General features: G+C 33.9%; 2 protein-coding genes across 5 annotated transcripts; both read right to left on the reverse strand.

Moving 5' to 3' along the window:
• Window positions 1-3,225: 3,225 nt before the first annotated feature.
• LOC131146044 (large ribosomal subunit protein P1-like) lies at window positions 3,226-4,263 on the reverse strand. 4 transcript variants are annotated; one of them, XM_058095313.1, is made up of 4 exons: window positions 4,125-4,263; window positions 3,935-4,017; window positions 3,639-3,848; window positions 3,226-3,547 (listed from the first exon to the last, which is right to left on the reverse strand). In XM_058095313.1, exons 2-4 carry the CDS (start codon window positions 4,001-4,003, stop codon window positions 3,491-3,493), a joined length of 336 nt encoding a protein of 111 aa, XP_057951296.1. In that variant the 5' UTR covers window positions 4,004-4,017; window positions 4,125-4,263; the 3' UTR covers window positions 3,226-3,490. The 4 variants fall into 4 exon arrangements, with proteins under 4 accessions (XP_057951296.1, XP_057951294.1, XP_057951292.1 ...); XM_058095311.1 differs by having other exon boundaries at window positions 3,935-4,026; XM_058095309.1 differs by having other exon boundaries at window positions 3,226-3,848; window positions 3,935-4,026; window positions 4,125-4,259.
• Window positions 4,264-9,378: 5,115 nt separating this feature from the next.
• On the reverse strand, window positions 9,379-10,324 carry LOC131146045 (large ribosomal subunit protein P1-like). Its single transcript, XM_058095314.1, has 4 exons — window positions 10,203-10,324; window positions 10,023-10,114; window positions 9,727-9,936; window positions 9,379-9,637 (listed from the first exon to the last, which is right to left on the reverse strand). The coding sequence occupies exons 2-4, from the start codon at window positions 10,089-10,091 to the stop codon at window positions 9,581-9,583; spliced, it is 336 nt and encodes a 111-aa protein (XP_057951297.1). The 5' UTR covers window positions 10,092-10,114; window positions 10,203-10,324; the 3' UTR covers window positions 9,379-9,580.
• Between the last annotated feature and the right edge of the window lie 1,140 nt (window positions 10,325-11,464).

Genomic DNA, 11,464 nt, shown 5'->3' on the forward strand with positions numbered 1-11,464 from the left:
CAAAACCCAAAAATGAGAACTTTAAGATGGCTTTTGGAAGCATGAATTCAAAACTTGAATTTGAATTTGGATAAATTTTAATTTAAATTTCGACAAAATTTAATAGTCTCATAAAATTCATAAAAATTCAAATTCAAATTCAAAGCCTCTCACAAACATTAGTCGAGAACTGTAAACCCACCTAGCCAACACCCGCCAAAATATATATGCTCCAAGTCGACCAAATCAAACACCAGGCCCTTGAGCATCAAGAGTGCATAGAATATAGAAAATATATTACTGCAATAAGCAACTATGGACTGAAATACACCAATTTCAATCATCAGATTTCACTCCCAATCCGTGTGGCCAGCTGAAATAGCTTAGGGAAAAGAGGGATTAAGATGCCACAATCCTCCTGAACACATCTTAATCATGTCAACAATACACCTTATATGCTTACCACTGGACGCGCATCTTACTCCCTCCACCCTGCCATCAACAACAGTGCCTTGCCTAGTTGGGCTCTATTGACAATCATGTCAAGTCTTTCTATATTAAAAAGTGAATTAGTACATTACTGTAATATTGCACTTCAATTGTAATTAAACATGCAGAGAAACTATTCGACACACTTCAAAATGATGGTTGCTACTAGGGCAACCACCTACAAAATCTTAAAAGACAGGTTAGACACCAATGAGCGCACAAGAACATTTTTTTCTCATAAAAGTTTATTGCTATGAGAAAGAGTTCATCAACAAAACCTAGAAAGTTGGAGCAGGTTAGAGTTCAAACCAAAAGCATCCTAGAATTAGAAATTCAAAAACCAAAGTACATGGAAGAGAGCAAAATAATCTATGTACCCTCTTTAAAAGGAAAATATCCACCAACCCGCAAATGACTCTAATTCCAAAAAAATCCTAGAAAAGAGAGATCAAGCCACCATGACTTTTTCCCAGCACATCCTATCACATTAACCAAACCTCAAATCCATACCACCAGAAGTATCCCACCCCCAACACCTCTGGCATTCAACAAGGACACATAGTTATCCTCTGTTAGCTAAGGGCTTAAGTGGCACACATATTTTTGTATACATATATAACGTCCCAATTTGGGTCTGTCAGAAGGTCACCCATCCCAAAAATTTTGTCATCACTCACACGCTTCCTGAGAAAACTTTCCAGAAGGTCACCCATCCCAAAATTGTTCCAAGTCAAGCACGCTTAACTGTGGAGTTCTTATGGAAAGGTTCCTGAAAAGAAAGGTACACCTTACTGATATGGATAGTAACATCTAAACATTTTAAGTCTTTCTTCCACAGGGTATCACATTCTCCCCCACTTACAGAACGCAACATCCTCGTTGCAAACCAACATTTTCAAATCCAGGCAATGTAAATCTCATCACACTTCCGACTGGGTAATTTCTCTAATACCATTTTGTAACACCCCAACCTGAGTCTACCAGAGAGCACTACGTCTCTCCTCCTCCACCTGACCCAAATAACAGGGGGACAGGCCTTATCGGACTAGTGACTGACCCATAAACCAACACGTGTTCTTTTCAGTGTATTTTGTCTTCACTCACACACTTTCTAAAAAAACTTCTCAGGAAGTCTCCCATCTCAAGATTGCTCCAAGTTAAGCACGCTTAACTGTGGAGTTCTTATAGAAAGGCTCCCGAAAAGAAAGGCACACCTTATTGATATGGGTAGTAACATCTTATTCTTTTAAACCTTTCTTCCACGGGGTATCACAACATAAGTAAATTACTATTATGTCGTGCTTCACTAAAATTAAAATTTCACAAAGGACACAATTAAGTTCACTTTTAAACCATTGTTTCTATTGGAGAAGCCACAAACAATACCTAGCAGTAAAGATAGGCTATGATTACACCAACACAACACAACACAAGCAAATGAGCACACCCACACACAATCAGGATGTTCACATGCACACTTTTCTTTATAAAAGTTAGTTGCTATCTAGAAAAGTTCATCAACAAAGCAGGTAGGGCAAAGTATATAAATGAACAAGAAATAAAGTGTTTCCTCTTGAAAGGGAAAATTATCCTATATGACAAATATCCTAACCCTAGCTCCAATAGATTATTTTGACAAGAAAAATCAAAATCTAAGGAATGTATGGTATGCAGGAATGGAATGAAATTGCTCATTGCACTTCTACATGTTTGTAATTAAACTTTTTATTCCACTCACTCTTGACTCGTGGACCAAACATTGCATAACTAGAAATCTAATAGGAAGGAAAAAAATGGAACTGAATAGAATTAATTTAATGATTTTTTGCAAATTCTTCATTTAATTTTTTATTCCATTCCATTTCGTGAACCAAATGTGACATAAATTCTCTCTTTTTCTTTTACAGTTAACCAAATCAAACCATAAAATCAAATGAATACACGTTGTGTGGAAGTAAAATAGTAGCTCACTTAACTAAACAAAGAAGGCATAAGCAATGCATGTATATGCCAAGTGACTTCTAGATCTAACCATCACCTACAACATTTGACATAAATTAAATTATTCTCACAATGGAGCATTATCCGGAATTCAAGACTAAGTTGAAAGTGTTCAAACCATATTAACCTGCCCTAATCTTGTACAAACCCCAACTTACCACAAATGCCTTCTTTGATCACTCTTTAACAGCTATGAGTAAATTTTTTAAATTTCCCAGTGACCAAGCATTTTGATCCATATAAGTAAGCTGTCCTGACCATTTTACATAACATTCTTTAAATTTAAAGGTATGCCATAATCACACAGCATGGCCAAAGCCCTTCATATTTTACCCATCCTACTTTACCAACAAATCATTTTCCTCTACTTTCTTATTCAAGCTTAAATGACAAATCCAACTTACCAAAGAAAACAAAATCCAGGCCTATTAGCAATTTGTTAACCATCAAGTTTAATACTCTTATCATTTCTCCCAAAATTACAAAAATTGAATAGCATACATTGTGTCTTAATTCTAAAGCTTCTCTGAGTGATTTCAACTTGGATTCTAGTCCACCTCAAGTTTCATTATACCATGCCAAGCATTAAAAAAAAGTTCTCCCAATAACAAACGAGAAAATAACTTTAACAGATCCTAATCCTTCACCAAACAATGCAGGCATACCCAGGCTTGAGCTTACCAATCCAAAATCAATAATAAAATTTCTTAGAACCAAATTCTCACACAAATTTCTATATGAAAGTAATAGAATTCAAAAAATACCATCATCATGCCATCTCATTCAATATTTAACGAGCAGCACCAAAATTGAAATTAACTCAACTTGTTCTAAACTTGCAAATATTAAAAGCATAAACACTCTGATCATAATCATGTCCAAAAATCAGAATATTGCACTTGGAGAGAAGTCAAAACTTCACACCACTAGATTTTGTGATGCCAAAAAAATTAATCATTCTAACAAGGGCAATGATACAATCAACAAGCTGTATCTCAGTAAATCATACTGAAGGGGCTTTCTAGTCATCAAACAAGCTGAAACCAATGTCATCGTCCGTCTCTTCCTTGGGGTCTTCCTGCGTAACATTCAAAAATTAAACCAATCAAACAACTGACCTTTGAAATAAATTGGATCCAAAAACTAAGAAATAAATGAAAAACCCTAACCTTCTTCTCCTCAGCCGCAGGGGCAGCGGCAGCCACACCGCCTGCCGGAGCAGCGGCAACAGCAGCGACAGGAGCGCCGCCACCACCAGAGCCGACGTTCGTGATAAGATCTTCAACGTTTCTCTTCTCCAGAAGCTTCGCGAATAAGCTCGGCCAATATGATTCCACATTCAAATTCGCCGCCTTCACCAGCGCGGCAATCTTCTCCGACTACACAAAAAAAAATATCTTAAAATAAACACATGAAATTAAAGTTAAAACCATAACAGATAGAAGAATAGGAAGACAGAGCTTACAGTGATGGCGATCCCGTCATCGTTAAGGATCAAAGCAGCGTAGGTGCAACCGAGCTCGCCGACCGACATCTTTCGCAGGCAATCTGATTAACCTAATCAATTATCGGAAATCCTTTTGTAAATATCAACCAGTTGAAATTGTTTCTGCGTACAAGCATAATCTCAGAGAGAGAGAGAGAGGAGAGAGAACCTGAGGGAGGTTTAGGGTTTCGGCTGCTGCAATGAGTCAAGGACAGTGCGCGGCCGATGCTTTGAACGATTTATAATCTTTCCCTCTTACGACTTACGTGCGGCCTAACGTCAGGGTTGGTAAAATGGGTAAACGGGCCGGATCAGGTTTGGATTAGGCCGGTATTAGGGTTCAAAGTAGCCATGTAAGCGAGTTTAAGTTGTCCAACTCTCACAAATTACTTCATTTGATTCAATTTTACTTGAATTTTATGAGTCAAATCAAGTCCATTTCAAACTATTCGAATATTTTAATAAGTTAAATATAACTTGTGTAGTATTTGAGCCGAGTTTGAGCATAATTGATTATGTAAATTATGTAGTATATATTTTATATATATTTAATATTATATAGATTATATATTTATATATATATATATATATGAAATATTTATTTTTAATTGAGTTGAGTTTAATTGAGTCAAATTTAAATTTTAAGAACTTGTTATCGAATTAAACACAAGTTTAACAATTTTGAAATTAATTAAATTCGAGTCAAGTTTCAAACTTAATATTTTCAAAATCAAGTCGAGCTTGAGTATCCCAGTATATTGACTCAAATACAACCTTAATACAAGGAGACCTATAAAATACAAATTAGAACCCATTTAATTAAGTAACAGGTTATGAAATAGTACTTATCAACAACTCTACAATATTTTTTTTCATTTTTTACATACAAAAGTTTTTATTTTCGACTTGGATTTGATTTAGGGAAAAAGATAATGATTTTCCCTGAAATTTTGAAAAAAAAGATAAGGACCTTCTCTAAAATTTCAAAAATCTCATAGACCTCTAGCATTTAATTTTCGGAATACTTATACACCTCAAAAAATTTATCTTTTTATCAAATATAAAAAGAAATTTATGTAATTTTGGTAAATTGCAAGAGATTTGTGATCCTTACAAATTTTTTTAACTTGAAAAAGGTTGTTGTCTTTTTGTCAAACAAATCAATATGTTTTACCTTTTAATTTAGTCTATATGTATAGTGAAAATTAAAAAAAAAATTAACCCCAATTGTTATAATACATACCACAACTCAAGTTATTTTATATATATATATATATATATGTATGTATATATATATATATGTATATAGACACACACACATGCATACCCCTATTGTGAAAAATGAGTTTTAAGATATCAAATATTGCAGTAGATTTTTAAAATTTTTGAAATCTTAAGAAGGGTTTATTATCTTTTTATGTTAACACCTTTTGCCCTAAAACGTATATCCACATGATAAACCTAAAATGTCCATGTAGATTACAAATGTTATGTTTGAGATGAGAAAAATGGTGGCTACCCTCAAATTCTTGAATATGTATATATATATATATATATAATCCCATTCTTCCGTAGTTGTCAAGGAAATTTAAAAACAAAATAGAAAAGTATAGTGAATCGAAAAAAAAAAAAAAATTACTTGTACATCTTTTTAAATTTGTAACCATATTAAACAAATTTTTAATATTTTTGGTAATATTTAATATTTAAAAAGTAAATAAAAAATAACTTTTTTTAATTTTCCTTTTCATTTCTTTCCTCAACTTAATCAAAAATGACCTGTAGTAATTGAAAGCAAGAATTTTAAACCTTAAATTTAAAATTGTGTGAATTTAAACAAAACATAAAATCAATTTTATTAAATTTCTTCAAAAATCATACACATTTGAACTCAAGCTTGAAACCTATACTCCCAAACACAACCTAAAAATTCTCAACTTTTCTTACCTTATGTTTTGAGAGAATGAAATCAGGACTCAGAATTCATGTAAATTTTGATATATTGTAATACAAAATTGTATTGGCCATTTTTTCCAAAACAACAGTGAAGATTTTGATCAATCTCCTCCCACTTGAGCTAGCTCTTACAATTGTATGAAGACAATTGCTAATTACAATTGAAGGATTTAATAGTTCATACAAAAATGTGATCATTGTAGAGCAAATAATAGTCCAAAAAGAAAAAGGTGACGGTGAATGACCTTTATTCCTATTCTATGTTTGATGGAATAAACTAACTCTTGCATGTCTCGTTCTTTCTAAGTAATTGCATCCACATACAATTTTCTTTATATTCATAAATTTAAACTCAAACCTTGAAACCTATACTCCCAAACACAACTTAAATATTCTCAACTTTTCTTACCTTATGTTTGAGAGAATGAAATCAGGAGTGTGGATTCATGTAAATTTTGATATATTGTAATACAAAATTGTATTGGCCATTTTTTCAAATTCACTTACGCAAAGGATTTTGATCAATCTCGTCCCACTTGAGCTGGCCCTTGTATAAAGACAATTGCATCCCTAACCTCTTGAGCTTTGCTAATTAAGAAATGAACTCAACCAGAAAAGAGAACTCTAGCTACCCAACCAAAATCAAACAAAATCCAAGTGCACAAAATCAAACACCAAGCCAAAGAGATTAAGCAAATATTTGACACCGGCCCTTGAACAGGCAAAAGTAAAATAGAACAGAACTAGTCTTCAAAATATAAGATTCCATTCTATGCCCAATTCATTCACAAGTAGCCCCCAACATGTATTATCACGTTAAACAAACCTTAAATCCTTGCCACTGCATGCGTCTCATACTTTCCCCCAAGCCTCACAATCAACAAAGATGCCTACAATTTTACACGCATTCCAAAAGCTTACTGGCTGTAAAATGCAGCCACAACCTCCTAGTAAAGACAGGATTACACAAAGAAGCAAACAAACACCACAAGTTTTCTTATGAGTTTGTTGGTATTAGCCATTAGAGGCAAGGTTCATCAACAAAGTACAAACCGAAAGCATACCTTTAATCGATGACAAAACATGAAAATATAAATTTCATGACCCTCAACTCCATACCACCAGCAGTATCCTGTCCTCAATACCTTCTACATCCAACAAGAGCACACAGTCGTGCTCTTTTAGCTGCGGACTCAAGTGAGGGCACACATTTCTATAATCAAAAGTAAACTACAGTAGTATTATACGTCACTGAAATTAATACTGCTCACCCAAGCATACGATTTAATACACTAGATAGCTTCTATTGGCAAAGCCACCAACATCACCCATAAGTATAGATAGGCTAGAATTAAACCAACACACGCAACTGAGCATTGCCACACCCACATCTTTAAGAGAAAAATACACACTATGCAAGCTACCCCCACTTGTGGGACAGGAACATGTTATCCAATCTCTTGATAGCATAAACAAAAACCAAAATCTAATGACAAATGCTTGAAATGGAATGAAATTGACAACTCCACACCAACACATTCACAATAAAAAATTTTATTTCACCAATTCCTGACCATGGACCATATATTTCATAAATTTACATTTGATGTGGAAAAATAAATGGATCTGGATCAAATTTATCTGCACTAATCAGTGTTTTAAAAGGTGCTACTAAGGCACGCCTCTCGAAGCAATTTGTGCCTAAAACGCAATAAGGCGCAGGTAGAAATGCATAAATCCCAAAAGGCGTAAGCCTCAGGAGAGAAGGCATATGCCTCTCCTGTAAATGCTCGCCTTTTATGCCTCAACACTCAATGCATACACATTTTGGGCTTCTTGGTTTAAAGCATAAATTAAAAAAGAAAACTCAGAACCTCCCACTCTCCCACGAAGCTTCTTCCCTTCTGCTCTCTCGACAAAGCCTCCAGCAAGTCTTCTGCTTGAGGACAGCCTCTGCTCTTTCTATGACGATTCCTCCAGCACCTCCTCTCTCTCCGACTGCTTCGATTCCGCCAAGCTTCTCATCTCTCTCTGACAAGTCAATGTTCCCTTCCAAACTCTGATCTGCCTCCGCCGACTCCGGACGTATGTTTTCCCTCGTCTCTCTGCAGTCTCTCGCCTCTCTCCATGACCCTCTCGTACTCTCTGCCACTGTTGGCCCGCAGCTGGCTTTTAGAAATTAGAATTAAGACATTTTTAATTTGGCTTTATCTCATGGCTCATGATTATTTTTTTAACATATATTGTTTGTGTATGTTAGTTAACACTTAAAATTGGCCTATATGATATTTTAAAATTATTTTTTATATTTTTCTCTATAATTCCAAAACAAATTCACATTTTTTATTTTATATAAATTGGTTTTATTTATTAATTATTTTTAAAAAAAGTCCCAAAATGCTTATGCCTCAACGCCTTAGCCTTACGCCTCTCGGAGGCTAAAACGCCTTGACTCACACCTTTTAAAACACTAGCACTAATGCTAGAAAGTTTTTCATTCAAATTTTTATTCCATTCATTTTGATGGGCCTATTGTCACATTCTTCCCTTTTTTGTGTTTTCCCCATCAATCAAGTCAATGCATAAATTCAGATAAATTCACATTGTGTGAAAAGATAAGCCTCAAACTAGTAGCATACTAACCTAAACAAAGGCAATATATGCCATTCTCCAGCACCATATATGCTAACAACTTCCGGATCCAACCTTCTCCTTAAACCTTTTGACATCAATTATATTATTCTCTCAATGGAGCCCCATTTAGAAATTTAAGACTATGTTAGTTACTACAAAGTGTATCTTAGCTGCCTAGTATTTTGATCCATATAAGCAAGCCATCCTAACAGCATCTTTTAAATTTAAAGGTATTCCATAATCATATTACATGGGCAAAACATTTCCAATTTTACCAAGCCAACTTTACCCACATGCCATTATCCTCTCATTTCTCAATCAGCATCAATTATAGATCCAAGTTACAAAAAAATAAATACACTGCCAACAAGCTTAATACTCCTCTTATTATTCCTCCTAAAATTACAAAAATTGACAAACATACAGTTTCTTAATTCTAAACATTTCTCAATAATTTCAGCTTGGATTCTGTTCCACCTCTAGTTTCATTCTTTATTCTATTCCAAGCATGAAAAGAGTACAAGAATACAAAAACTAATTGAAGATTTAGACAGACTTTAAGTTCTCCTCAAGGTGAAATTAGAAAATAACTTTAAGATAAAAAGTTTCCAAGCCTTAACCAAACAAGGAGGGCATATCCAGGTTTAATCATATCGATCCAAAGTCAAAAAATAAAATTTGTTAGAAACAAATTCTCTGCGTGTCTTCACACAAATTTCCACATGAGAATAATAGAATTAAATTATAAAAACACCATCATCATACATTCTCATCCAACATGTAACAAACAGCATCAAAATTAAAGTTAACTGAATTTGTTCAAAACTTGCAAATCTCAAAAGCATACTGACAATAATCATATCCAAAATCTGAATATTCCACTAAGAGAAAAGTCGAAACTTCACAATAGTATTTGAAGTGCCTAAACAATTAACCATCCTAAGATGCTCAACGAACAAAAAAAAAATAGATCACAGAAAAACAGAGTTCTAATCAAACAAGCTGTATCTCGGTAGATCATACTGATAGAGGGTTCTAGTCATCGAACAAGCTGAATCCAATGTCATCATCGGTCTCCTCCTTCGGCTCTTCCTGCGAGACATCCAAAACTTAAACAAATCAAACAAAAGGCATTTGAAATAATATGGATCTAAAATCTACATAACAAGAAAAACCCTAACCTTCTTCTCCTCTGCCGCAGGGGCAGCGGCAGCAGCACCGCCAGCCGGAGCGGCCGCTACAGCAGCGACCGGAGCGCCACCACCACCAGAGCCGACGTTCGTGATGAGATCTTCAACGTTTCTCTTCTCCAGAAGCTTCGCGAACAAGCTCGGCCAATATGATTCCACATTCACATTCGCCGACTTCACCAGCGCGGAAATCTTCTCCGCCTACACAAAAATAAAATTTCAAAATAAACACATGAAATTGAAAGTTAAAACCCTAACAGATAGAAGGTTAGGAGGGCAGAGCTTACAGTGATGGCGATTCCATCATCGTGAAGGATCAAAGCCGCGTAGGTGCAAGCGAGTTCGCCTACCGACATCTTTCGCAGGCGATCTAAACGACCTAATCAAGCATCGGAAATTACTTGTAAATAACAAATAGTTGAAACTGTTTATGCGCACAAACATGAACTCAAGAGTAGAGAGAAAACCTTAATAGAGATTTAGGGTTCGACTGCGCCGCTGCAATGGATGTAAGAAGTTGATGATTTGAAGAATTTATAGTCGCACCCACACACAATGGGCGTAGGGCAACGACTGTAATTTCCAATTTTGCCCATGCTTTGTTTTATTAAAAATATAATTAATTGATTATATTTTTACATTTTTCTCGTATAATTTTTTATATAGAATTCTACGAAATTACAAAATTACTTTTCTTTCATTATCTTTTATTCATTTTTACATACCAAATAAATCATAAAAACTTAAAATATTATTTTTATTTTCTTTATCATCATTATTATTTTTTTCTTAATGTAGTTAAATCTACAAAACATAAATTATTCACTAAACTTAATAGAGATCTGAATTTGATTTATGTATGAAAGTATTAAAAATGATAAATTTACCGAAAAATAAATGAAGAGTTCAATATTTTTTGACTAACAGAAATTATTGTATTCTTCAACTTTGATTTTATATGATGTCAATAGCAAATGAAAAAAATTGATTCAGGGTGTTATAAAATATAATTGACAACTTTTGAACCCTTTTTCAATATTAATATTTGAGAAAAGAAAAAATTAATTGCGAGTGTTTGAGATTAAAAATTGATAAATGCCTAAAAATGTTACAATGGTCTAAACAGTTATCCACAAAAAAAAAAATGTTGAAAGTTAACCATTTAAAAGCTAGAAAAACAATTTACCAAATTGTAACCTCTAATTTTTAAAATAGAGAATAAGATATAGTGGAAAGAAATTTTTTTTACCTTGGGTTACTTAGGAAGTATTTTTAAGCCTCTATAAACTTCGAACTATATTAAAACTTGATTAAGTTTACAATAATTACACATTTTGCATATTTATTTTATTCTCGGTGCAACAACATATAACATGAAAAAAATAAGATAATACAGTAAGACAATAAAAAAAAATTATAACATGAGAATATAAGATATAACAAGATAAGTTGGTGAAGTTAGACTTTGATGACCCCAAGGTTCCAAGTTCGATTTCTACTTGTAATTTGTCTGATGAATTACCAATGATGCATCAATGGATTGGAAGCACCCCGATTTGGTGTCGTCCCTTGGATGGTCCAAAGGGCTTGCCTAAATTGAAATTTCGAGTCACAAATGTATGTAAATAACAAGGCAAGATATTGAGACATGATATAATTTGAACATATTACATATGCTAATTCATGAGTCTCCAATATTTGCATAAGGAAATTAAAGACTTAAAAGAGC

Source organism: Malania oleifera, chromosome 13, assembly GCF_029873635.1.
Source record: "Malania oleifera isolate guangnan ecotype guangnan chromosome 13, ASM2987363v1, whole genome shotgun sequence".
In the NCBI taxonomy this organism is placed as follows: Eukaryota; Viridiplantae; Streptophyta; class Magnoliopsida; order Santalales; family Ximeniaceae; genus Malania; species Malania oleifera.